This window comes from Neomonachus schauinslandi, chromosome 10 (assembly GCF_002201575.2).
Source record: "Neomonachus schauinslandi chromosome 10, ASM220157v2, whole genome shotgun sequence".
Classification (NCBI taxonomy): Eukaryota; Metazoa; Chordata; class Mammalia; order Carnivora; family Phocidae; genus Neomonachus; species Neomonachus schauinslandi.
This window is the reverse complement of record NC_058412.1, coordinates 51,163,934-51,190,939: the sequence shown is the minus strand read 5'-3', so window position 1 is coordinate 51,190,939 and position 27,006 is coordinate 51,163,934. Positions and strand designations below refer to the sequence as shown.

Below are 27,006 nucleotides of genomic sequence, written 5' to 3'. Positions count from 1 at the left end.
CCAGACAGGGGTTCCCCATACAGTTGTGCTTCCTCCCCTCCCTCTGTGCTGCTGGTATCATTTGGCGAGGTGCTTGGAAATGCCCTGCCATCCTGAGTCTGGAATGAAACATGGGGGTGACCAGGGCAGACCTTGGGTTCAGTGGGTCGAGCCACCACCTAGTGCCCACCTTGCCTTGTCCAGCAGACCTGTGCTCCATGACTCCTTTAGCCACTTGACACAGGAGGGTTCCTCCATTTGTACTTTCTGCTCCGAGCTGAAAACTTTCAGGGCAGACCTGCTGCATGACACCCTAGAGGTAAAATATAAAAAGGTAAGACAGGGTCCTAGGATCGGATAGAGGGAGACCTACCCTGGTTTCCAGGAAGCTCTCAGTATGATGAGATTGAAAGGCTTAAAGAGACCCAAGTTTGATGGAGGAGACATAAGCTCAGCTCTGTGGGGGCTCAGAGTCTAGGGGCAGTGACAAGAGGCAATGCTCCAAAAGGGCATGACAAAGGGAAGACACCAGATGTGTGGTGAATCCAGAGTGCTGGAGGATGCAGGGAAGGCTTCCTGTAGGAGGTGGCCCTGAAGCTGGCAGAAGAATGATCCTCTATAGATGTTCAAAAAAAGATGATGATGGAATGGTGCAGGGGAAGAAGTACCCGGGTATGATCAGGGCAAGGGGTGCAGGGTGAGGGCAGGTCAGGGGAGACAGTGAGGAAGCGACGTGAAGAGAGGGCAGCCTGCCAGAAAGTGCATGTGGTGCGGAGACCAGGAAGAGATGTGGTCTGGAGCAAGGGGCTGTGAGAGCACCTGGAGTTCCAGGGGGAGGAGCTGAGTTCATACTGGCTGCAGGCTGGGGGCTAACGAAAAGCCAAATTCAGAGGTTAGAGGGCCAGCCTTACCCCTGCGCACCTCCCCTCCCCTCTGCTGCTGCGGCAGGTGGCTTAGGGCCCCTCCCAGATCTGGAAGAGCTCCAGGACCCGATTTCCCTGTTTACAGTCAACTCAGGGAGGACGGGAGTGGCGAGGGGAGGGGTGGCCACCGGGGCGGTCTGATCAGTTCTCTCCAGCTCCCGCCTGGCTTGAAGAGTTTGCGCTCGCCACCAGCCCGCTCAGTTCCTCAGCTCCCAGGCTGCCGCCTCGCCATGGACACAAGGGTAGGCAGTAGGCCCGGGGGGCTCCCCGGCAGTGGCTGTGATCTGGGCAGAGCCCGGGAACACATGCAAGCGGTCACCCGAAACTACATCACCCACCCCCGTGTCAGTGAGTACAGTCCCCGCAGTGGGTGAGGGTGGGGGCTGCTGGGTGGCTCGAGCTTCTTAGGCTCAGGGAAAGAGGAGGCTCTGAGGCGGAGGAAGATCTAGGGGGCTCTCGGTCCATCAGAGTGAGGCAATGGACCGCCCAGACAAGGGGCCACCTCTGCAGATGGGGGGATGGGGTCCCCAGCCCAGGCTACCCCAGAGGAGAAGGCGGGGGAGTTCCTTGCGGGAACCTCTCGGTCATCACCCTTACCCTGCCCTGAGGCCCCAAGTCCAGAGAGAGTTCCCCACTGCCCCAAGGGTGTGTGTTTGTGATACATGCTCTGTGTGAATGTGTGTGTGTTGGGGGTGTGTGTGCGTGTGCGAGGAAATGTATGATCAGGAGTTCTCAGGGAATGCGTGCGGCAAGGTGGACCATGTGTGCATTCTCAGGATGGGGACAGACACGCCACTGTGTGTCACGTCAATGGGTCCATGTCATGCGTGCCTTTGGGGGAAGGTGTCTGTGTGTATAACCCAGGGGAAGGAGCGTGCCTGGGTACGTGCGTGCTCCCACCTTCACTTGGGTGAGGACAGGTGTAAATATGTGCGTGACAGCTTTCAAGTGTGTATGATCAGAGGGAGGAAATGTGTAACAATATATGTGCATGCTTGTACAGTCAGGGTGAGTGTGTGGTTCCGTGCACGAGCATGCGTGCTCATGGGGAGAATGTGGGTACGTGGTCAGGTGATGTCATATGTTTGTGTCTCTACAGCTGGGGGCAGGGGGAGTGCCTGGCACGGGGAGAATTCAGAATTCAGAGGGGACCATCCTGAGGTGTGTCCAGGTATCTGGGGCACAGAAACCAGTAAGGCTCTGGGGACCGAAGAGAGTACCCCCTCCATCTCTCCTTGCCAAGGTCATTCTCCAAATCTCGGATTCTCGGGCAGCCCGGCTCACTGGACTAAACCGGCCTGGCCAGCACAGGCCAAGTAGAGCCTGAGGCTCCTAACAGCGCGTGTGTGGAGAGAAGCTGGCCTAGAACAGCCACCCCGCCCTCCGCCCTCGGTCTGTTGCTACCCAGACCATAGGGGGAGGAGCCGGCTGGCGGGGCAGCCCAGAGAGCCGGGTCTGCATTGAATGGGGCTGGCATCCGCCCAGAATGGACCAAGTGCAAAGTGGGCAGGCCCGGGGTGCAGAGGAACGGAGCAGGGGGTGTGAGGCACCTCCAGAGGCCTGAGGCAGGGACTGAGGGGTGGAGCACATTCCAGCTGAGGAGGAACTGAATGGGATCAGATTTAGCAAGGAGGCCCTGCAGGCCCAGCGCCATGGAGGCATGGGGGAAGCGCTGAGGCCCAGATCCTCCCCTGGGGCAAAGCAGGGGTCATGAAGGCCCAGAAATACCCCGTGACTGGCCCCCCCACTTGGGCCCAGAGCCCAGGCCTGGTGGAGATCTGAGCCCACCCTGGCAGGCTCTTCCCCCACGCCCCCTGCAGCGTGCCCTCCCCAGGACCCTGCCGGGTGGCACCTCACCCCAGGGCCCCCTCCAGCCGGTTGCCTCTAGCCAGCACCTTATTTAAAGTCAACAAGCCCTGGTACAGGGAAACACCCAGGAGATGTGACCCAGGCTGGAACCCAGGGGTGGCAGCGCCCTCGTGTCTGCCTCTGTGTCACTTCATGGGGCCCTCACTCAGGTGAATGTGTCACACCCAACAGCTGACCCCGAGACAAGGTTCCGCAGATGGGGAGCCCCTCCACCCCGACTCTTCTCCGGACCTGCATTAAAGACGTTCGTTCCCGCAGGGACAAAGGCTACCGCCTCTGCTGCACACCAGTGCCCTCATAGGGTACCCCCAGGGGCCAGCCCCAGCCCCGCCGACAGCCTCCCCCACCCAGGAGCAGATCGGATTCCTCAGTGTGCTTCTGCACCCACGGCATCCTCCGGTTCCCACCCCCTTCCTCCTCTGGGGGGCCTGAGGGGTGAGGATGGGGGTGGGGGGAGTGTGTGCAAAACTAGAGCTGCGCAGTCAGGTCAGGAGAGGCAGGACTCCTGAGTCTCTCTCTGCCCTCCGACTGGAGGACTCCATGGACTCTACGGATTGCTGGGCAGGAGAACTTTTAAGTAGAGACAGAAAGTCTAGGAGGAGAGCTGCGGGACCAGAGGGACAGGGATGGGGCAACTGGCTCCCAGCCCCAGGGCTTCCTCAGCCCTGGCTGGGGTGAGTCGAACAGAAGGCTTCCTGGAGGAGGAGGTGGACCAACAGGCCTAAGGCCTTAAGGGTGATCTCACTGCAGTGGCTGAGGGAATAAGCCAGAAAGGAGGGGGCAGGGTAGAATAGGATGGGGGTGAATCCCAGCAATATCTGCCCTGGTTAAGAAGGGACCCGGCTGCCTCCCTCAGAGCTAGAGCTCTTTCCCCAGGGGAAGGAGGTGGCATGGAGCTTTATCTGTTGTGTGGGGCAGAAGGCGCTTGGCGGGGGCAGGGGGGAGGCAGTGGGAGGAGGGAGGGCAGGGTGCAGCGGGAGCAAAGGTTGCACCCACAGGCTGTCAGCCAGGCTGGAGGGGCAGAGCCAGGTCAGATCACCCGGGGGCTGGAATGCCAAACCCCCAGCTTTGCTGCCTGCCTTGGTTTCCTCCACCGGAAGGCCAGAGAGTTCCACCCGGCAGGTCTTGGGCTGATTCTAAGAAGCCTGGGCTTCCAGCCTTGGCCCTCCCTCCCCTAATCCGTCCGGAGGGGATAAGGAAGGAGGTGGGAGACCTACTGGCCCCCGGCTTGCCCCCACCCCGGCCTCACGCCTGGGCAGCCGGCTCAGCCCTCTCCCAGGACGCTGCAGGTGTGGCTGGGCAGGCCCTAATTAGTGGGCTGCGCGGAGCCCCGCTGAGCCTTTGACAGGGGAAGGCAGCGGGGGAGATGGGGGCAGGGAGGGGCGCCAGGCCTGCAGCCCTAAGTGCAACCCAGAGTGTCAGCTAGGACAATGGAAAAGGGGAGGGGGCAGAGCAGAGGGAGGGAGTGTCTGCAAAGTCTCAGGAAGGCCTATTGAGGGAGTGCCCCTCAGAGGTCTTCTGGGCCAGCCTCCTGCCTCCGGCATGACCCTCCCCCACTTCACCTCACCAGGGTTGACCAGTAGGTCCCAAGGCTGGGGGAGTGCCACAGGGTGCTGACTGACTTGTGGGTGCCCCAGGAGAAATCAGCCAACTTCTGGGCCTCAGTTGGCCGCTGCATGCGATGGACACAATCAGTTGGGGGTGGGTACACACAAAAAGCCTGGCTTCCCGACAAGGACATCTTTGTTGCTCAGCCACCACCTTGGCTGTGTCCAAACGAGACAGCCTCGAAGAAAAGATGTTCTCTAGTCTGACCGGGGAGACACAGAGCTCTGGTCTGAGGGGGGAGACATAATCCATCTCATTAAGGACCACAGGCTGGGGAAGACACCTCTAGGGTGCCCGCCTGGGGGCTGTGGGACGTCAGGGGGGAGCAGAGCCAGGGGGCTGCAGGACTCAGTCAAGGGCAGGGTGTTGAAGGATATGAAAAGCCGGATGCTGAACAGAAACAGCCAGAGTGGATTATCTGCAGTGAAGGGCCCAGGCTATGGAGTGACGACTCATTTAGGAAGCCCAGGAGAGAGAGCCAGGCCTGTGCTTCTGGAAACCCAGAAAGCCGGCTTATGGCTGAGGCTGGTGGGATGGACTGGGGGCTCACAGACCACACGCTGGGCGCCCAGCCTGAGGGCCCTGCTGCAGGCAGCCTTCCTCCTGGCCTCTGGGCTGCCCCCAGCTGCTCACCACTGCTCCCCCCACCTCAGGTGCCCTCCCCAAGGCAGCTGTGGGGATTTCCAGGTAACAGGTTTCGCAGAAAGAAGCTGTGAAATGGGGGAAGCCTGCTGTGAAGGAAGGGAGAAGTTGAAAGACTTGACTGACTCTGAGGCAGAATTGGAAAGAGTTCCCTGGGGCTTTGTGGACCTTGAGCCCCAACTGCCCCCCCCCAGCCCACCCACTCGGCATGTTGCTTTGGTCATCTCAGCCCTTTTGGCCAGTCTGGTATTTTCTCTATAGGGCCAGCAAGAGGCCAGCTCTTCCCAGGGCTTTTTAAAATGAGGCTCTGTTCCACTGTGCCTGATCCCTTGGGGTGGCCTAGAGAGAAGCCACAGTGGAGAACGGCAGGAGAGGGTGGAAGGTGAGCAAAGGAAGTCAGCAGTGGAGCGTACTTGCCAGAAAGTGGGTTGTGAAGGGCAGCAGCTGTGCAAGGACTGGGGCTGAGGGGGTGGTTTTTGAGATGGGAGATACCAGGGGCGCCTGGGTGGCTCAGTCGTTAAGCGTCTGCCTTCGGCTCAGGTCATGGTCCCGGGGTCCTGGGATCGAGCCCCGCATTGGGCTCCCTGCTCCGCGGGAAGCCTGCTTCTCCCTCTCCCACTCCCCCTGCTTGTGTTCCCTCTCTTGCTGTGTCTCTCTCTCAAATAACTAAAATCTTAAAAAACAAAACAAGATGGAAGCTATCAGAGCTTGCTTGATGGGAGGGCCAACAGAAGGGGAGATGCTGGCCCTCTGCCCCAGAGAGCAGTCATCTCTGGGGATGGCCCCAGTGGGGAGGAAAGGTTGGCCTAAGAGGGAAGGTTGGATAGATACCTCCTCCCATCCTCTGAAGGAAGCTGAAGGAGTTCCCCTGATCCAGGTCCAAGCCCAAAAGGACGGGTCTCCTCGTGCCCTCTTGTTCTTGAGTTTCCCTAGCAGTCCATAAGCTCAGAAGAGCCTTGCAGACATCCCCACAAGGATCGCCTTGCCCAGTCGGTCTTCCTAGCCCAAGTCTCAGTGAAAAGAACATAGATCAGACGAGGGGTTTGACCACTGAGCCCCAGACTGGGGAAGACGTGAGCTGGGGGCATTTAGTTTCTCTTAGTGCAGGGTGACTTGGCACCAGGCTTGCACGGAAGCACGAGGGCAAGTGGCTGAGATCCCAGCCCCAGCTCTGCCACAAGCATGCTGGGTGACCCTGGGCTAGCGTTTTCATCCCCATTCTCCTCCGCTTTTGCAAAGAGGGTTAGACCACTCTTCCCTCTGATGTTCTTCCAACCTGTGAGTGACCGACCCAGTGACCTTAGAGACACTCTGACCATCCTGCCTTGTCAGGGCGCCTCATCTCAGCCGTCCCACTGGTGCTCCACAGGGACCCCAGGGAAGAGCTGTATATCCCAGGGTCATGGGTCAGGGAGAGTTCCACGGTCTCCCAGCTAGCCTCCAGCAGAACCAAGATAGGCTTCCTGTCTGCAGTCCATGGCTTTCCTGCTGGGGTCCCCAAGACTGGAGTTAGAGGCTCTCTGTAAGCTGAGCTCATTTCTCCATTTGTGGGTCTCTCCAGCGACTAGGACTAGGGCATTCTTCTTCTTCCTCCTTCCTTGTCATTCTTTCCCCTCCCCCACAGGCACTCAGGGAGCCCAGGTCGTCCAGGATGCCCCCTGGCAAGGCCTCATGACAAGGCATGGACCCTGGCTGGTTTTTCTCACTGGTGCCTGACCCCCCCCTCCCCCAACAGGTGCACATGTGCACAGACACAGTGCTCAGTCAGTGTCGAGTGACCCCGGAGGGCCACAGAGGGAGGGCAGTTCTCTCATCATCTCTAGCTGGGGGCCAGAAGCTTTTGGAAAATGTTGTGGGTCAGAGAGGAGGGAGTGGGTAAGATGGGGGTTGAGGCCAGAGGGGAAGCAGCCTCAAGATAAGAAAGACTTCTTCGTGGCTGAGGGGGAGGAGAGGACTCTGAGGGGCCTCTGCCCTCACCCTGGCCCTCCCCTGCCTCCTGCAGGTGTCCAAGCCAGCAGGTGGCCCTGCGGGCAGGGGCATGACCCTTGCAGCAATGGTGGCTGGCCCTGTCACAGCTAATGACCCTGACAGCCCAGACTGGGAAGGGGGTGGGGGTGGTGCTTACAGGGAGGGAAAGCGGAGGATTCCTCTGTGTGTGTGTGTGAGTGTGTGTGTGTGAGAGACCCTCACCTACCTCCACCCCTCCCCCAGCCTACAGGACGGTGTGCAGTGTCAATGGGCCCCTGGTGGTGCTGGACCAGGTCAAGGTAAGATTTCCACTTCTTCCCAGGGCTCCCCAGCCCCTGTACGGGATTTCTTCTAAATTGCCCTGCCCCTAGCTGTCTCCCATGGGCCCACCCATCCCTTGTAATTCCCTGTCACCCATCCCCACGTTCTTCCTCCCCAGCTGTCTCCCCAGCCACCCCCGGTTTCCCTTCCTGCATTTTCAGTGCCCCCGCTCACTCCCGCTCACTCCCGCTCTGGGCCTTCCGGGACCCACACCTACCACCAAGGACCTGGGGAATCCAGGCTGTTGTGCCTCTTTATCAGTGGGATGGTTGTATTGAACTTGCTTACAAGGCTGGACTCTTCCATCAGCTGCTTCTTTTCTTTTTTTTTTTTTTTAAGATTTTATTTATTTATTTGAGAGAGAATGAGAGAGAGCACATGAGAGGGGGGAGGGTCAGAGGGAGAAGCAGACTCCCTGCCGAGCAGGGAGCCCAATGCGGGACTCGATCCCGGGACCCGATCCCGGGACTCGATCCCGGGACTCCAGGATCATGACCTGAGCGGAAGGCAGTCGCTTAACCGACTGAGCCACCCAGGCGCCCCCAGCTGCTTCTTTTCAAAGGAAGGGAAGGCAGAAGAGCAACGTCAGCTAACTCTTCTCCAGAGCTCAAGGTTTTCAGAGGTTTTTGGAATATTTCAACCTGGGAACCAGCAGCATGGGCAGGAAGTAAAGTGGGCCTCGCAGAAAGAAATGGGATGTGGGCTCCTTTGTGTCCCCTGGGGAACCACAGGACCGTGGCAGAGATTGACAGCATTTTGAGTCTGTGGTTGGGGATTCTTAAGGCATAAAGGGCCCTGCAAAAGTATGAGGTCACTCTGCTGTCCTCCTGCCACCAAACGGTTTCACCCCCAGGCTCCCACCCAGACTGGAAAACTGGTGCCACCCTGGAGTCATCCCTTCCTCGACCCCAGGCCATCAGTGCCAATGATCTACGAGCAATCTCCCACCCCACTGCTCCCTGATTATGGCCATGGCCTCGGGGCCCCCAGACTGGGGCCGTCCTCTCCCTGCTGCCCCCCTGCAACCTGAACCCCTTCGCTTCCCTGCTTCAAACTCACCTAGTACTCCCAGCACCTTCACCTTACAGGCCCTACATTCTGTAAGGGCTCGTGTGCACCTCCCCACTCTCATGCCACATCCTCTCCCCTCCCTACGTGGAAATCCACGCTGCCTCTGCGTAGAGCTGCCATTTGATGTCTCTAGGCCTTTGCTCATATTTTCCCTCTGCCTCTCCCACTACCTTTCCCCCATACCTTCCTCTGACTCACCCCCAGGGCTAGCTGAGAGGTCACTTCTAGAAGTTTCGCCCAGGCCCCTGGGCAATGAGCCTGTCCCTCCTCTCCCTCTTCCGTACTGTCCCGTTGGCAGCTCCATCAAGCCATTTGATCACCACCTGGCCACATGTCCCCTCCCTGCCCCCCCCAGTGTCCCTCCAATTGCACATTACTCCTGAGCCCCCGGAGCCTCACACTGCACTTCTACTGAACACCCAGTCCATTGTGGGTGCTCAGTTTGTTCAGAGGAAGGGTGTGTAAATGAATGAGAGGCATGAATGAATAAGTGTTAGAATGACTAAATCCAACCCCCTCATTCCTGGAAACCAGATTCCGAATTCATACAGACCTTCCCGTTTGACCCACTAGCCCTGGGGAGGCACTGGGAAGGAGCGTGATGGAGGTTTATGCGTGTGTGGGTGCACGGGTCACGCAGTCTGACTCCTTCCCACTAGCTACCTGTCAATTCCAGATTGGCAGTATCAGTACTACCTGAGAACTTGTTAGAAATACGGATTCTAGGGCTCCTACCCCAGACCGACAGAATCAGAAACTCTGGGGTGGGGGGATGTGGGGTGGGGGGAGGATGCAAAAGTCAGTCTTTAAAAGCCCTTCAGGGGCTGTGATGCTCCCTGAAGTTTGAGAAGCATCTATTTAGGCTTGCAAACTCTAGTTTCCTCATCTAGTAAATGATCAGAGAGTTGTTGTGAGGATCAAATCAGATAAATGTATTTTTATGAGTCCTCCTTGAGAACGGTTAGCACTCGCTCTGCTTGGAATGCAGAAGTGCTAATGCGCCTGATTAACAGTTGGTGCCATCTGCTGCCCCCTCGTGTGGTATGGAGTCAGTGCCTTCACAGACATCCGCTCTCCCGACTACTAAATGGGGCTAGACTAGGAAACGAGAGAGATCCTCAGACCTGTGGCTCTGTGACTATTAGATGCATCTGTAACTCTCTTAGAACAGACTGAGTGGTTGATGGAGACACCCTGAACTTGCAGAGGGAAAAAAAAATCAGTTACGTATAGTCTCATAAGTTCAGGAGATGGAGAAGACAGCTTTACGTACCCCTCTCCCCATCCCACAACCACTTCCCTCTTCCGGAGTTGCTTGGGCAAAATGCCACAATTCCTCCTCTACAGCGCCACCTTCTGCCCAAATCGAACCACACCAGCAATTACGCTTCCTGCTTCCATCTTTCTCAAATGGAAAAATGCTTAGGGGGAAGAATTTTGTGCAGACTGGAAGTTCTTAGCCCAGGGAATAAGGGCCTCGAGGTTGTACGCAAACCTTTGAAGCCATATATCTGTGTGCCTGTGCATTTTTCTAGAGGTAGTTTCCACAGTTCCATCTGATTTTTGGAGGTGTGAGTGTAGGCTGTAAAATGCTAAATGCTAAACCCCTGAGTGTAGACTGTAAAAATGGCCCCGCTAGATTATTAAACATCCACACTCCCAGCCCTGATCTCACAAATGGTCACACACAGGTTGTGCAAGCATTAAAGAGGAGTCCGGTTAGTGGACAGCCACCTGCCTGGGATATATTAGAGAGATTTCACTAGAGCAGCGGTTTTTAAACTTGAGCACGCATGAGAATCCCCTGGAAGGATTCTTTGGGTCCCAACCCAAAGTTCTGATTCAGCAGTCTGAGGTTGAGGCCCAAGAATATGCATTTCCGGCAAGTTCCCAGGTGCTGCTGCTGGGCTGGGGACCACACTTGAAGATTCACTGCTCTAGATCTTCTTCCAACTGCTGTGTTTTGATGCAGACCAGTCCTTATTGAGACTTGAAGGCAGCTATGCTAACCACTATACCACCAACGCCTTATTGAGACTTGAAGATAGCACTCACCTTATCCACCAGACTTGGTTCCAAATGTCTGTGGCTACTTCAAACTTTTAAAAGAAAAAGCTTTCAGAAGCATGTATATCAGCTCTGAAGACAATTTCCAAAGGGGGCTTCCCAAACTGCCCTGGGCATTGTCAGAAGGAAAGGACTCGAGGCCAGTGCTTCCTCAGAGGAGTCCTGCCAGGCTTGCTAAGAACTTTCTAGTCGGCCGAGTGCACGAGTGCGGGCAGCAGCTCCTCTCTGCCTGACCCCTGGCTGGCTGAGAACTCAGCAGAATCCCCAGCGGAGGACGCGAGTGTCACTGAACCATCCCCACCCCCTGCGGTCCTCCTAGGGACCCAGGGTGGGAGTTGAGAGAATCAGGCTCTGAAATGGTGTTCCTCTGAGGATAAGCTCATTGTCGCACCCTGGAATTCTCCCCCAGCACTCCCCGTTGTAACTGGCTGTGACCACCCCTGCCCCCTCACGCAGACACACACAGAAGAGCCTGGTACTCTCTTCCTAGAGGGTTCCAGACCACACCCTCCATGACGGGGTGTGGTGGTTCTGACCTGGTTCTGCCCGTTCTTCCCGGCGTCAGACTGCAATCTCTCTGCTATGCACAGTTCGTTTCCTCTGATTTCACTGATTTCATCTTTCAGGGACACACAGGGCGCCATCTCCTCTCCGTTCCCCTTTCCTCTGCCCTCCCTCACCCACATAAACCCACATAAAAAAGGAGGACTTTATCAGCCGGCTGCCTGGTTTTTATCGGGCCCATGGCCTGCGCTCTGTCGGGCAGCTTTCCTCCCGAGGTCCACAGCCCACCCGGCAAGGAGGCCGGCGGCTGCCTCGGAGAGAGAGACGGGCCCGCAGAGCGGCCGCCGAAAGCCGAGGACTTGCAGTCAACGTCGGGCCCGGGGCCTCCCAGCCCTTGCTCTTGGGCGCCCTCTTGTGGTCGACGAGCCAAAGACCGCTAGACTTGAGCTGCCGCGCGGACCTCAGCTCCTTCCTCCAGGGGCAGGCCCTGCTCTCCCAGCAGCCCGGCTCCGAGGGATGGTTTGGGGGAGAACGAGGGCGCTTTCCTGGCCTCCGAGGAGGGGCCTGCGCCGAGCTTTCTCCAGTGACCGTCAGAGCTGCAAACGCTCTGGTCTCAAGTTCCACCCTCCCACGCCCGCAGGGGTGCCCTAGGGGAGTGTCCCCCCTCCTCACTCTCCGTTAGGAAATTGAGCCATCCACACACCGCCCCCCACCCCCCACCCCCAGACCCTTAACGTCACTATGTTAGGTAGAGCGGGGTATTTAATATAGTGAGGATGGTGATAACCAGTCGCGCTGTACTTGAACATCCCAAATTACATTTTAATTACCAAAAAATAAAAATAAAAAACATGTTCCTTGTAACTAGTGAAAGAAAAGACAAGTTAACTGTTTGTCCCTAACCTCTTTATTCCCAGCCTCTTGAGATAACCAAGGTAAAGATCCTGATGTAAAGAGGCAAATAAGGTGCACGTTGAAGGGTTTACATTGGTGTCAGTCTCTTAAAAACCTGATTCCCTCATGTCGGTAGCATTCTTCTTGATAGCAGTGCGGTAGCCTGGATGTTCTGTGATTGATTCGGTGGTTTCATTACGGGCAGACATTCGGTGTGTTTCCAGGCTTTGTTATTACAAGTAGTACAGCAAAATATATCCCTTTCATACTGGTGCCTTTATTGCTATAGGGTAGATCCCCCAAAATGAAATTGCTGCTTCAAAGTGTATATTGGTTTTTTTTTTTTTTTTAAGATTTTATTTATTTATTTGAGACAGACAGAGATAGCGACAGAGATAGCGTGAGAGAGCATGAGCAGGGAGGAGAGGGAGAAGCAGGCTCCCCGCCGAGCAGGTAGCCCGATGCAGGGCTCGATCCCAGGACCCCGGGATCACGACCTGAGCCGAAGGCAGACGCTTAACGACTGAGCCACCCAGGTGCCCTGTATATTGGTTTTAAAGTAGATTTTAAATAGATATGGATGATTTGGGGGCAACATTGCTAGCCCAGCAAGGTTGTGGGGATTCACATTCCCATCAGCCATGTGTTGGAGGACCCACTTTCCAGCATCCTTGCCAGCCCCAAACATGTTCTCTCCTGGAATTTTGCCTGTCTGATCAATGAGAATAATACTACCTTGTTTTTTATTTACATATGAGTATCTTTTTATGCGTTTGGATTTCACTTTCTCCTCTGTGAAATCTTCCTACATATGGAGGTGTACGTTTTGAGTTGTGGGAGCTTTGTTTATTGTTCACATTTTTTCATTAAGATTTCATTTATTTGCGAGAGAGAGAGAAGGATACTGAGAGAGAGCATGAGCAGGGGGAGAGGGAGAAGCAGGCTCCCGCTGAGCAGAGAATCCTGATGTGGGGCTCGATCCCAGGACCCTGGGACCGTCACCTGGGCCGAAGGCAAACGCTTAACTGCTTAACCGACTGAGCCACCCAGGCACCCCTACAATCAAATATCTCTATTTTTGCATTTATGGCTTCCAGATTTCTTATCTTAAAGACATCTCTCTCACCCAACTTTTCTAGAAAAGCTAAGAAAAGGAAAGAAGAAAGGCTCTTGTATTTTGTTCATCTTAGCTTTATATGTAAAGGTTTTATATGCCTGGAACGTATGTGTGTTTATGATGTGGGGATCTTCTAAGTAGATACCTGGTTATGTTAGCACCATTTATTCAATAAATTCTGTTTTTCCTGTGAAGTAATGTGCCACATTTGTTCTTCAACAGTCTCCTAAAATCTGGGATTTGTTTCTGGACTCTGATCTGCCCCCCTGATCCATCTGTCTGCCCCACACCAACACTTAACCGTTTGACTTCAGTAGCTTTAGAGCATGTTTTCATGTCTGCTAAGGCAAGTCCTCCACGCTGATCTTTTCCGTAACTATTTTTGGATATTGTCAGACACTTACATGAATTTTAAAATGATCTTATTAAATTCCAGAAGAAACAAGAATCCATTGGGAATGCATTTAATTTATATACTTCTGAAAAGGATTGATATTTTTATGACAGTCATTCTGCCTTGGACAACAGTATTGTTTTCCATTTGTTCGGGGCTTGTTCGATGTCCTTCAATAAGATTTTATTATTCTCTCGTGCCTCTCTTGTCAAATTTATTTCCAGATATTGTATGGGTTTGGGCCCTATTGTGGATGGATCCATTCTTCTCCATTTCCTCGTCCATTTATGGCTGGAATAGAAAAAAAGAGATTCTTTTTTTTTTTTAACTGAAGTATATTGACGCAAGTGGTACAAGAGATTGATTTTGTGCATCTTGTGTACAGCTGCCAACTTCTCATGAATTCTGGGGCTTCTGTCTTTGTTTTTGTTTTGTTTTTTTGGCTAGAGCCTCTTGGGTTTTTCTAGATATACAGTATCATCAATGAAGGGACTTCTGTCTCTTTTTCCATTGGCACACTTTAATTTTACTTGTGATTTGAAGCAGTTTCAAAAAAATAAAAATAGTACGGGGAACATACACCCAGTTGTTAACATTTTACCCCATTTGTTCTCTTTTGCTCTGTGTGTTTGTGTGTACATAACTTTTTCCTAGATCTTTTAAGGGTAAGCTATCCCCAAAACTCCGGTGTTTATTTCCAAAGAATAAGGATATTCTCTTACATAACAACAGTAGTTACCAACTTCTGAAACTTACACCGATACATTTATCTGATCGACCATCTATATTCCAGTTTACCAGCTGCCCTAATAAAGTCTTTTATAGCATTTTCTCCCCTGCAGCAGAAGACCCAGCCTGGGGTCAGGTTCCGCCTTTAGTGGTCACGTCTCTGTAGCCTCCTTTAATCTAGAACATTTCCACAGCCTTTCTTCTCTGCCATTTCTGAAGAACACAGTCTCCTCTCTTCCTCTCTCACTACTTTTTTTTTTTTTCTAAATAAAGCTTTCTCCACCTATGTTTATTAGTATACTTTTTCATTTCTCTTTTTTGGGTCTTATTGTATAAACTATAATTTCCAAAACAATATTAAGTAACAACAGCGATAGTCATCTCTGCGCATTACTGATTTTATTAGAAATAAAAGTGGATTTAGCGTTTCACCATTGGGAAGCTTGTTGATGTTGGTTTGGTAAATAGTGTTCAAGTCTTTGCCTTCCATTCCCGTCTTACGTAAGATTGTATTAGAAACACTGCTGAATGTTATCAAAAGCCTTTTGGGTTTCTATTTACATAATCCTGTAGGGTTTCTCTTTTAATTCGTGTTTACAAAAAACCTCCCTATTATTACAAATTATATTGTGAAATGTTGACAAATTCCCAGAGGTTGATTTATCTAGGCTTGCATTCTTTTGATGAATCCTATTTGGTCATACCTGTTTGTTTACTTAATACACTGATTGGACTGGCTAATAGTTTATTTATAATTTCTGTATCTACATTTATAAGAGAAATTGGTCTACATTTTTTGGAGGGTCCTATTTTTTTTTTTTTTTTTTAGATTTTCTTATTTATTTGACAGAGAGAGAGAGAGCCCAAGCAGGGGGGTCAGCAGAGGGAGAGGGAGAAGCAAGCTCTTCGCTGAGCAGGAAGCCTGATGTTGGGCTTGATCCCAGGACCCTGAGATCATGACGTGAGCCAAAGGCAGCCACTTAACCGACTGAGCCCCTCAGGTGCCCTGGAGGGTCCTATCTTTACTACATTTGAGGTTTGGAAAGTTTTCTATTTTACAGTTTCCTTGCCTTCTAATGTTTCTTTCTGTTCATCGTATTATGTTGGCTGATTCTTCCAATGTAATGCTGAATAGAATGATGATAGCAGGCATTGTTGTTTTGCTCCTAATTTTTTAACAATTTATTTGACAGAGAGAAAGAGAGCAGAGTGAGCAAGAGAGAACACAAGTGGTGGGGAGAGGGGCAGAGGGAGAGGGAGAAGCAGACCCCCTGCTGAGCAGGGAGCCCAAAGCGGGGCTCCATCCCAAGACCCTGAGTTCATGACTTGAGCAGAAGGCAGATGCTTAACCAACTGAGCCACCCAGGCACCCCTGTTTTGCTCCTAATTTTAAAGGGATTGTTTTACATCAGAGTATGTTTTCTGCAGGTGTTTTGAGGATGCTTTTTGGAGTTAAGGAATTTCCCTTTTATTCTGTTTTCAAAGAGTAGTTTTGTTCTTTAACCATGGATATCATGATTCTTTAATCACCAGAGTTTTTGTTTTAATCATGGATAGTTTTTTAAATCTTTTTCTGGTATATTAAGATGAACAGTTTTTTTTATCCTGCAAGTCATTAATAAGGTAAATTTATTACATTACCAGATTTCTAATATTAGACTAACCTTGAATTGTCAGAATAATTCCAACTTGGTCTTTTTAATTTTTATTTGTGTGTGTGTTTGTCTTTTTTATTTTTTGGTTTTTGACTTTTTTCTTTTATCATTTGGTTTGTAACTCGACCTTTTTTATACTTTGCTGGATTTGGTTTGTTAGTATTTTACATAGGTCTTTTGCATATATATTCATAAGCGAGATTGCCTATAATTTTCCCTTCATTATCTTATTTTGTATCATGGTTATCCTTGCCTCATAAAACTAATTAAAGACATCCCTTTTCCATCAGTCTCCTGAAAAGCTCAAGTAATTTTCAAATTATTTGTTCTTTCATTGTCAGAACTCACTTGTAAGACTATCTGGGACTGGTGTTTTCTTTATGGAAAGATTTTACACTATTTATGTAATATCTTAAAGACTGTGGGACTATTCCAGCTTTCTATTTGGTTTTTGATTGGTTTTGGTTTGAGTTGTATTCTTCTAAGACTTTATTCATTTCATCTAAGTTCTGAACTGTATTGCATACAATTGTTCATAATTCCTTTTTATTACTTTTTAATATTATTAGCGTAGCTAGTTTTGACTTTTTTACTCCAACAATTATTTATTTATGTCTTTGCTCTTAATCAGTTTTATTTTATCAGTCTATTTTATTAGGCTTTTCAAAGAACCAATTTGGCTTAATCTTCTTTGTTATATGTTAGTTCTCCATGTTGATTTCTGACCTTTTATTATTTCTTCTACTATATTGGACTTTTTAAAAAAGTTTTTCTTTTAATTCTAGTTAGTTAACATACAGCATTGTATTAGTTTCAGGTGTACAATATAGTTCCATATGTCCACACTTCCATATGTCACCCAGTGCTCATCACAAGTGTACTCCTTAATCCCCATCACCTACTTCCCCCCATCCCCCATCCTACTTTATTGGGGGTTTTATTGCTGTTCTTTTCTCTAACTTTTCATGTTGCATACTCTTAAACTTAGTTTTTTTTCTTTTCTAATATAAGCATTTAAAGCTTAAATATGGGGCGCCTAGTGGTGCAGTCAGTTAAGCATCTGACTTTTGGTTTCAGCTCAGGTCCTGATCTCAGGGTCATAAGATCAAGCCCCACATTGGGCTCTGCACTCAGTGTGAAGTCTGCTTGAGATTCTCTCTCCCTCTCCCTCTGCCCCTCCCCCTGCTCTAGCTCTCTCTCTCTCTCTCTAAAATAAATAAATAATCTTTTAAAAAAAGAAAAATAAAGTTTAAATGCATCCATATATGTCAATATGTAGTTTTTCATTATTGCTTAGTGCTAAATATTTTCTAATTCTATGGTCTTCTACATTAGGTTTTTAAATTTCCAAATACATGAAGTTTGTCTAACCATCTTTTTGTTTTTGATTTATAACTTGTTTTGATTATGGTCAGAAAACATGGTACAGCCTGATTTATTCTACAAGGCGCTCTCCTTTCTCATTGTTTTCTATTTCATTTATCATGTCAGTTCTGATTCCCTCTAATGCCCAAGGAGTAATTTAGAGGAGTACTTTAACTCAGAATATGAGGAACACGTGGGCAGGGATGTCATCTTTTTACCATTTTATTTTTATTAGATTCCGATTCTCACTTACTCCCTGAAATAACTCAATCACCAGGGAAGCAAGGTGAGGGAGCCTGAAGGATGCAATACATTCTCTCAATTACCGCCCCTGGAAGAAGGTGCAGGTTGCAGGGCTTAGCTCTCTGGGGGCTGACGAGAGCTGAAGCCAGGGGCAGTGGGGAGGGTCTGCTCTCCCAGCCCAACTCTCCTGGCCCAGCTCATAGCCTCTTCTGGAAGTGGGGAAAGACTGGGACCCTGGTTCCCGGAGCATGCACAGACTGCAGGGCTAGGGGATTCCCTTGGGGCAGACCTCCACCTGCCCAATCTGCTACTGTGGTCCTGGAGGACAGCCTAATTGTCTTTTTAATTGAATTATAATTTACATATCATAAACTTCCTTCTTTTAAAGCACATAGTTCAGTGGTTTTTAGTATATATATATATTTTTTTTAAAAATATATATATACTATATTATATATATATTTAGTATATATATATTTTTAAAAATATATATATATATTTTTATTTTATTTTTCCAAGATTCAAAAGGTTTATTTGAAAAAAAATCAGCACAGGACAAAGATATCCTTAATATTCCTTCTCAGAATATTTGAATATTCAAAATTTATATGAAATGTAGACAGCAACTCTGATTTCACAGAAAGAACATCAATGGTTTATACAAATGTAAACCCATTCCCACATCCCTCCCCAATGTACTATTCTATCCACCCCTTACTGACATTAGCTTTCACTAAGCTTCTATCTTCAGTGCTACTTGCAAAAACTAAAAAGCAGAAATCATTTTCATTTTTAAATGGCTGGGATTAATTAAAGCAACCAAAGTATATACACAGAGTTGTGCAGCCATCACCACTATTTGATTCCAGAACATTTTTATCACCTCCAAAAGAACCCCTTGTACCTGTTAGTTGTCACTCCCAATCATCCCTCCTTCCAGCCCCTGGCAACCTCTAACCTTTCTGTCTTTATGGATCAGACTATTTCAGACACTTCCTATCAGTGGAATCATATAATCCGTGACCTGTTGAGTCTGGCTTCTTTCACCTACTTAGCATGTTTCCAAGGTTCATCCGTGTTTCGCATGGATCAGTATTTCATTCCTTTTTAAGGCTGATAATATTCCACAGTATAGATATACCATCTTTTATTTCTCCATTCACTGTCTGTGGACATTTGGGTTGTTTCCACCTTGGGGCTATTATGAATAAGGCTACTACTTGTATATGAACACTCATATACATTCATACACAAGTTTTTGTATGGTCACATGTTTTCATTTCTGTTGGGCCCGTGGAATTGCTGGGTCATATGGTGTCTGTATGTTTAACCCTTTGAGGAAGCGTCAGAGTGTTTTCCAAAGTGGCCGCACCATTTTAAATTCCCACCAGCAGTGTCTGAGGGGTCCAATTTGTCCACACCCTCAACTACACTCGTTATCTGTCCTTCGGACTCCAGCCGTATTCATGAGTGGGACGTGGTATCTCATTGTGGTTTTGATCTGCATTTCTTCAATGGCGAATGATGTTGAGCATCTTATGTGCTTATTGGTCTTTTGAATATCTTCTTTGGAGAAATATCGATTTAGATCCTTCACCCATTTTTAAAATTACGGTATTTGTATTTTTATTGTTGAGTTGTAAGAGTTCTGTATATATTCCTGATATTAGCCTGGTTCTTTTCAAACGGATAAGAAGAGATACTACACTTGCTCATAGCCAAAAGAGAAGTGATTGCCTGATTCTTTTTATTCCTGAAGCTGTGAGGACAACACATGAATCAGTCCCAGCCCCATGGCTAGGGAAAGACTGCCACTGGTATGAGGGGACACCTGGCCGCCCAAGAGAGCACTGTGCCAATGTGTTCACCATTAGTCCACAGGGGCAGGGACAACTGTGCTGTCCACGGGACCTAAACAGCCATAGTAATGATTACATTTTATTGAGCTGTTACAGGTCCTGGGCCCCAGCTAATGACTTCACATAGATCACTTTCTCCCCATAGAAGCCCTATGAAGTAGGCATTATTATTATTCCCATTTGAAAGATGAGGAAAGTAACGCTCAGAGACATTAAGTAACTTCCACATGGTCACACAGCTTCTAAGCATCAGAGCTTCAGTTCTAACCCTGGTCTTCCAACTCCAAAGTCAGTGCTCCTGCCCATCCAGGTGTACAGCCTCCCAAACAGAATCCAAATGTCCCACCTCCGGCCCCTCAAGTTCACTTCTACTAGTGCCTGGTCACAAAAGGGGAGACAGAAGCTTGAGACTGGGTCAAGGAGGGATGGGGGGGACAGGGACTTCACCTTTGGTCTCACCGCTGCTCTCCCCTCCTGCCAGTTTGCGCAGTATGCTGAGATCGTCAACTTCACCCTTCCCGACGGCACTCAGAGAAGCGGGCAGGTGCTGGAGGTGTCTGGGACCAAGGCAATTGTTCAGGTAAGTGGTGTCAGGGTGATGTTGGCTGGCTGAATAAATGGATGAGCCCACAAAGTTCCTGACTATCTTATAGGCTCCGAAGGCAGGAAACGTCCTATTTTCCCAAGAGCGTCTTGCCCAGAGCTGGGCACAAAGGGAGCCTAGAATGGAAGGCCCCATTCTCCCCAGCAAGACCCTTATTAGAGTAACTAACCTCTTGTCCCATAGGTGTTTGAAGGAACCTCTGGGATCGATGCCCAGAAGACCACCTGTGAATTCACAGGGGACATCCTACGGACTCCAGTGTCAGAAGACATGCTGGGTGAGGATGGGGGGAGGAGAGGCGGCTGGGCGGTGCACCTCTGTCCTCCTGGCCCAGCTTCCCTGACCTCACACTTAGCACACTGTGTTGTCCTTGCCTCTTTGCCTGTCTGCCTCCCCTGTGAGTTCTTTGAGGTCAGAAGTTGTGTCTTCTCTCTCTGACCCCCAACCCCAGCTCGGGGCCGGACATACAGATGTTCCGTAAATGAGGAAGCCTGGTTCAATCAACTGGGGGCACAGTAGGTAGTCAACTGTTTGGGATTAGGCTGGAACAGAGTGCACATCCCCCAATTTTCTCCCAAGATCTGTCATACCTGGCCCTCTCCTCTTTCCAGCCCTAAAACCCTCCATTAGAGTCATTTCCTGGGCCAAGGCCTCACCTGTAAAGATTTCCAGGAGAGGAGGGAAGATCCCCACAGAGACAGTCACTGTAGCCAGCTCTCTCTCGGGGGGTAACTGAGGGCTGAGGGGAGAGGGACGTGAGGGGTGGGTGGGAGCCGCTGGTTGTGTGGAGGGTGAGCAGCAGTGAGGGAGACCCAGGGCTGGCCCTAAGCATCCCCCAATGGCCTCCCCCACCCTCAGGTCGGGTCTTCAACGGCTCTGGCAAGCCCATTGACAAGGGGCCAGTGGTCATGGCAGAGGACTTCCTGGATATCAATGGTGAGTGACCAGAGAAAGGCTCTGGACAGCTTCCGGGACCCAGCCACCACCTCTAACACCTTGCCCTTGGAAGTTCTGCCCCAGACACAGGCCAGGGGCAATGGGCCAGGGCTCACCCACAGGCTGGTCAGACTACCAGACAGATCGGGTGTGCGACGAGAACTGCAGAGGCCTCTCTGTCCCCAAATCTGCCACAGAGCCTGAAATACTGTCATCGGCACTTCATGTCCTGTTCCTTTCAAAGCCATCATCAGGTGCAAAGTTCCATGGGTGCCCAAGACCCTCACTCTCCCGCCTCCCAGTGCCCTGTCCCCGCCCCTCAGAGCTGCCTGGGGTGGCTTGCCACAGTAGACACAGCCCCTTCCCGGTGGGAGGCCATCCTGAGTCCTCCAGTCCTGTCAGTTCTGAGGACGAGATGGAGGCCCATAGGTGGAGGACCACAGAGGACCACAGCTGCCCCAAACCACTCAGCAAGTCAGGGGCAGAGCAAAGAATACACATCCCCTCAGACAGGAGCTCTCCAGGCTGTGCTCTGTTCCTTCGAGCCCCGCACGACACCTGCTCAGCCTCGGGGCCCTCAGCCTGAGCTCCCACCTGCCTGCCACTTCTGCTGGGCCAGGCAGCACTGTCCAAGGGAGCACTGGATTGTGGCTATTTAGATACAAATGAATTCAAGTGGAATACACGTTCATGTCACATGCCCACCAGCCGCATGTGACTAGGGCTACTGGACCGGGCAGGGTAGTTAGAGCACATTTTCATCATCACAGAGAATTCTGCTCCACAGTGCTGCTCTGGAGTTGGGGGCAGGGTTGGGGGAGGGCAGGGACAGACTTGAGCCCTTGAGCATGGGTCCATGATCGCCCTCTCCCAGGCCAGCCCATCAACCCCCATGACCGCATCTACCCAGAGGAGATGATTCAGACGGGCATCTCTCCCATCGACGTCATGAACAGCATTGCCCGTGGTCAGAAGATCCCCATCTTCTCAGCAGCCGGGCTCCCCCACAATGAGGTGAGGCCTGCAGGGTCCTGCAGACATGACCAAGAGGAACGCACAGGGCAGAGGCCAGGGCTGGTGGGCCAGTGAAGTGGGTCTCCTGAATCAAACAGGCAGGGACCAGCCACGCTGGGGTCATAGCTGTCCAGACTGGTAGCTGTCCTCTGGCAACTCATGGGCTCAGGACTGCAGAACACCTCCTCAGTGCCCCTAAGCAGGTCTTCAAGCCTTCACCCTGAGGAAGGCTGTAGGACCTGGGGCAGCCCTTTCATCTTTCTGGCCTAGGATCCCCCCGCCCCCGTCCCCCCAACCAAAGGCCTTGGCAGGAGGAAGGACTGGAAATTGCTCCATCCATCATCCTCTATGGTGCTCACTGGGCTGGGCTCTGGGCTCTGGTTCTGACACCCTTCTTCTAATCCACCCCACCCCAGATTGCCGCCCAGATCTGCCGCCAGGCTGGGCTGGTGAAGAAGTCCAAGGCTGTGCTGGATTACCACGACGACAACTTTGCCATTGTCTTTGCGGCCATGGGGGTAAGAGAAGCTGGGCAGATTGGCAAATTCTGGAAGCTGTGGGCAGGCAGCCTTGTCTCTCTTGGACCCTGGCTCTGCCTGATATGATGAGGGAAGCATAATCCTTCTCCCTGAGAAGCTGTCAGTGTCCAGGCCTATCTGGTGGGAGAGGCAAGAGCATGACTGAAGGGGGAAGGGGGCTCAGTGACTAGGTACAGTGTGTCCCCCCGTGCATTCCAAAGGACATGGCAGCTGTAAGATGAGCCCTAGGGTGGCCTGGAGGAGGGAGAAGCCAGGGAATTTGGGAAGACGGCTTCAGGGAGGGGATACCACGGGGCCCTCAGGGGGCCCAAGGAGGGGTTTAGCAGGGAAGCAGCTGGCTAAATGAGGGGTCAGGATGCAATGAGCAGAGCACAACCTGAAGAAATCTGAACTTCTCTTTGGGGGCCTGGGGAGTGCAAACCCAGCCCCTGCCTTCTCAAGTGCTGGGTCATCCCAGGGACTGACACTCAATAGGCTCTACTGAGGAGAGATGGGAGGGGCCGGGGCCCCAGCCCTTAGGCTGCAGAGACGCCCCCTCCAGCTCTCCCTGCTGTGTGTCCAGGTGAACATGGAGACAGCCAGGTTCTTCAAGTCTGACTTCGAGCAGAACGGTACCATGGGGAATGTCTGCCTCTTCCTGAACTTGGCCAACGACCCCACGTGAGCCATCCCCTGGTACCCAGACTGCCTTCAGGCAGCAAGCCCTGTCCCCTCTCAACACCCAGAGTACCAGAGCTCAGGAGTATCCCAGAACCATAGCCATGGGCCGGAGATGGGAAAACAACCCCTTGTTGTGCAGATGGAGAAACTGAGGCTGGGTAAGGGGTAGGGATAGCCCAGGGAGAGACGGAGGGGACCAGACCACAAGCCCGCCTGCCACCTGCAGCACCTCTGTTGTTCCCATGTGTGTCCAGCCACTGTCCCCAGTCAGACCTCCTTATTCTTGAGTCACTTCCCCAAAGTCACCACTAAAACTTAAACCACGTATTTACAGAAACTGCTGTTTTATTTTTTAATTTTTTTACTTGAATAGAGTTGACACACAATGTTAACATTAGTTGCAGGTGTACAAGGTAGTGATTCAGTTTCTCTGTAGGTCAGTGCTGTGTTCACCACGAGTGTATCTACCATCTGTCACCAAGTAACACTCTCACCATACCACCGACCCTATTCCCCCTGCTGCGCCTGTCTCCCTCACTGGGAGCCTATGACTCCGCCCCTTGCCCCCCCTTTTGCCCATCTCCCCACCCCTTCCCTCTGGCAACCATCAGTTTATTCTCTGTATGTATAGGTCTGATTCTGCTTTTTGTTTATTCATTTGGAAAAACTGCTATTTCTAAAGTTCAGGAAATGTGAGTTTAAATCTGTCGGTCAGGGGGATGAAAAAAAAATTCTAATAAAACTGTCCTGGGTACTGAAGGGGCTCCAAAAGCGAAGTAACAGAATTCTGGAGGCCAAGATGACATCACCAGAGAAAAGACCCACAGGACAGAGCTTAAGGACTGAGAGAGCCTGGAGCCAGAGGAAGGGACTCGGGGGAGCTCAGAGTGGAAGGGGGCTGCCAGGCGGGCAGGGCACGCCTATGGAATATGCACACTAGCCGTGCTCTGGAGCAGTGAGGGGAACCTTCCGGAAGGAATCCAGGGTGTTCTACCTGAGCCGAGTGTGGCGGGGAGGAAGCTGGGGAAGAGAAGTGCAGCAGGAGCCCCACCCCTGCCTCGCTCTGATAGGCCAGCGCCCCCCCCCCCCCCCCCCCCCCCCCCCCCCCCCCCCCCCCCCCCCCCCCCCCGCACCTTCAGGCCCACAGGGACAGGGTGCTGTCATCCTCATCAACACTCCTGGCCCTGCCTGTCCCACTCCTGCCCAACTCCCGGCCTGTTCCAGGCTCCCCCCCTTCCTCCCTAGGACAGCAGGAGGGAGGAGTGCCAGACGTGGTGAACTGCCCGCCCCCAGGAACCACAGCCGACATGGGGCCTGGGAGCTGGGGCTCATCCCACCCACCCCCCTGCTGCTATGCGCAGTCCACTATCCACTCAGCACTTGGCTAGACAGAGCACAGGCCTAGGCCTCTGGGCTCTCTAAACACAGGCTGTCCCTCCAGGATCGAGCGCATCATCACCCCACGCCTGGCACTGACCACTGCTGAATTTCTCGCCTACCAGTGTGAGAAGCACGTGCTGGTCATACTGACCGACATGAGTTCCTACGCAGAGGCCTTGCGGGAGGTGAGGCAGCTGGTGAAGGGTGTCGGGGTCATGCCGGCCTCTCCGTAGTCCTTCCACCCCAAAACTCACCCATCCAAGCCTGCCGCCACTCACTCCATTTCTCAGTCACTGAACCTCCTACTCAGCCTCTTGCCCCGCTTCTTACCCCAGCGACACTGACGTTGCAGGTCTCAGCTGCCAGAGAGGAGGTGCCGGGCCGCCGAGGCTTCCCGGGATATATGTACACAGACCTGGCCACCATCTATGAGCGGGCAGGCCGCGTGGAGGGCCGGGGAGGGTCCATCACTCAGATCCCCATCCTCACCATGCCCAATGACGGTGAGTCTCTTCGCTGCCCACTACCCTCTGCTACCCCCTGCCCTCCCTTCCCACCGGGATGCCTAAAGGGCCCGTGGTTTTGTGCGTAGATGTGCAGTAGCTCTGTTTCTTCATCACGGGATTCACTGTCTTTTCCTTGCTCCACATACCCCATCACTCCCATGAGAGCCATAGAGCCCAGGCGGCCCTGAGCGGGTGGAGGCGTGGGCCCCATCTACACTGACTCCAGTGCATTTCCTTGCAGATATCACCCACCCAATCCCAGACCTGACGGGCTTCATCACAGAGGGACAGATCTACGTGGACAGACAGCTTCATAACAGACAAGTACGGTCCCCTTCCTACAACTTAGTGCTCTCCCCACCACCCCCAGAGACACTAACAGATGTCCCTTCACCTGCTGTGCTTCAGTTCTCTGTGAATTAGGAGGGGCCGGGAGAGGCTAACTCCAAAGAGGAGATGACCCAGGAAGACTGTGTGGTCACAGACAAAGACAGGTCTGGCTAGAATCCAGACCACCTGACTGTGGGAACCTTGTGAAAATCATCTCATCCTTCTGATGCTGGGTTTCCTCACCTATAAAACAGAACTAATAGCATTTATCACTCAGTGGAGTGCATTGTGGAGGATACAATCATTTGGCACATAGAGAGCATCCAGCAGATAGTAGATACTCAATAAATACCACTTCTCTTTGCTTTCCAGTAATTTGCTCTGGTGAACAAAACAATGGGTAACTGACACAAGTAGACGGTGAATAATGTGCTAACAGGTTAGAAAATGTGTCTGTCCCATCTGATGTCAAAGGCAATCCTGTGACTTTTACCTCTTTGCTCAGTAGGTTCCTTCTTTACAGCTATTAACTATTAAGCTTCAACCTGGTTTTTGTCCAAATAATCAAAGGTTTTAAAATAGTGACTTTCATTACCTAATGTCACGTCACGCCCCCCCTCCTGTCTAGGAGCACACATGTAGACGCGTGCATACCCAAGCTCTAGAATTTGTGGGCGATAAAGGAGGGCAGGGCATGACCAGCCCACCTCTCTGTTGGAGGAGGGAGGAGCAGTCTCTTGAGAACCCCAGGGGGAGGAGAGACAAGTAGGGGTAGGAAGGAAAGTCAAGTCTGGACCCTGCCTTCTGCCACTCCCTTCTTCTGCTTGCCCAGATCTACCCCCCCATCAACGTGCTCCCTTCCCTGTCGCGGCTGATGAAGTCTGCCATTGGGGAGGGCATGACGAGAAAAGACCATGGAGACGTCTCCAACCAACTGGTAAGGAGAGAGCCCAGGGACTGGTGGGTAAGCTAATTTCAGAAGCTAGAGGTTTGAGCCCTACCTGGACCACGAGCTTTTCTCTGGGAAATCCCTCCCCTTTTGGGGTCCCCACACAGCCAAATTGGGGGCCACTGAGCTCCTGTGATCCGCCTGCGGTGACCGCTAGGACCGCCCCCCTTCACCCAGTATGCTTGCTACGCCATTGGGAAGGACGTGCAGGCCATGAAAGCAGTGGTGGGGGAGGAGGCGCTCACTTCGGAGGACCTGCTCTATCTGGAATTCCTGCAGAAGTTCGAGAAGAACTTCATCAACCAGGGTGAGGCGCGCTGGGGGCGTTCAGGCAGTAACCCCCTTACCCGGCCACATATACGCGCACACGCTCCTAACACTCCTGCCCCGTCCCTAGGCCCCTATGAGAACCGCTCGGTGTTTGAGTCCTTGGACCTGGGCTGGAAGCTGTTGCGCATCTTCCCCAAGGAGATGCTGAAGCGCATCCCGCAGGGCGTGCTCGATGAGTTCTACTCCCGCGAGGGGGCGCCGCAGGACCCCGCGTCCGACACTGCGCTCTAGCCCCGCCCACAGCGGACCCCGTAGTTCGTCCCGGAAGCCCCTGCTCTACGCCGATTCTACGCACGCCTCCGTGTCTTCCAAGGTCCCACACACCTGAACCAACCGCTTGAGTGCCCACTGTCAGCTACCCACCCCAAACACCCCCCCTCCGCCTCGAGGTGGGGGGGGGGGAGGGGGCTCCCGCGCTTCATCCCTCTCCCTGGATTCCCCGCACTGGGAAAGAACAAAAGGTTGTTAACGCCTGTATTAAGCACATGAGAATCACCTAGAGAACTTTACAAAATACCAAGGCCCAGGCTCCAAACCAGATCAGTTAATC

At 51.8% G+C, this 27,006-nt stretch overlaps 1 protein-coding gene across 1 annotated transcript; it reads left to right on the top strand.

Moving 5' to 3' along the window:
- The first annotated feature begins 1,132 nt into the window (after positions 1 to 1,132).
- ATP6V1B1 (ATPase H+ transporting V1 subunit B1) lies at positions 1,133 to 26,704 on the top strand. Its single transcript, XM_021699161.1, has 14 exons — positions 1,133 to 1,250; positions 7,233 to 7,288; positions 19,690 to 19,788; positions 19,996 to 20,089; positions 20,671 to 20,748; positions 21,623 to 21,762; positions 22,179 to 22,280; positions 22,864 to 22,961; positions 24,403 to 24,526; positions 24,694 to 24,844; positions 25,089 to 25,171; positions 26,010 to 26,114; positions 26,304 to 26,433; positions 26,524 to 26,704. The coding sequence occupies exons 1-14, from the start codon at positions 1,133 to 1,135 to the stop codon at positions 26,685 to 26,687; spliced, it is 1,542 nt and encodes a 513-aa protein (XP_021554836.1). The 3' UTR covers positions 26,688 to 26,704.
- The last annotated feature ends 302 nt before the right edge of the window (positions 26,705 to 27,006 follow it).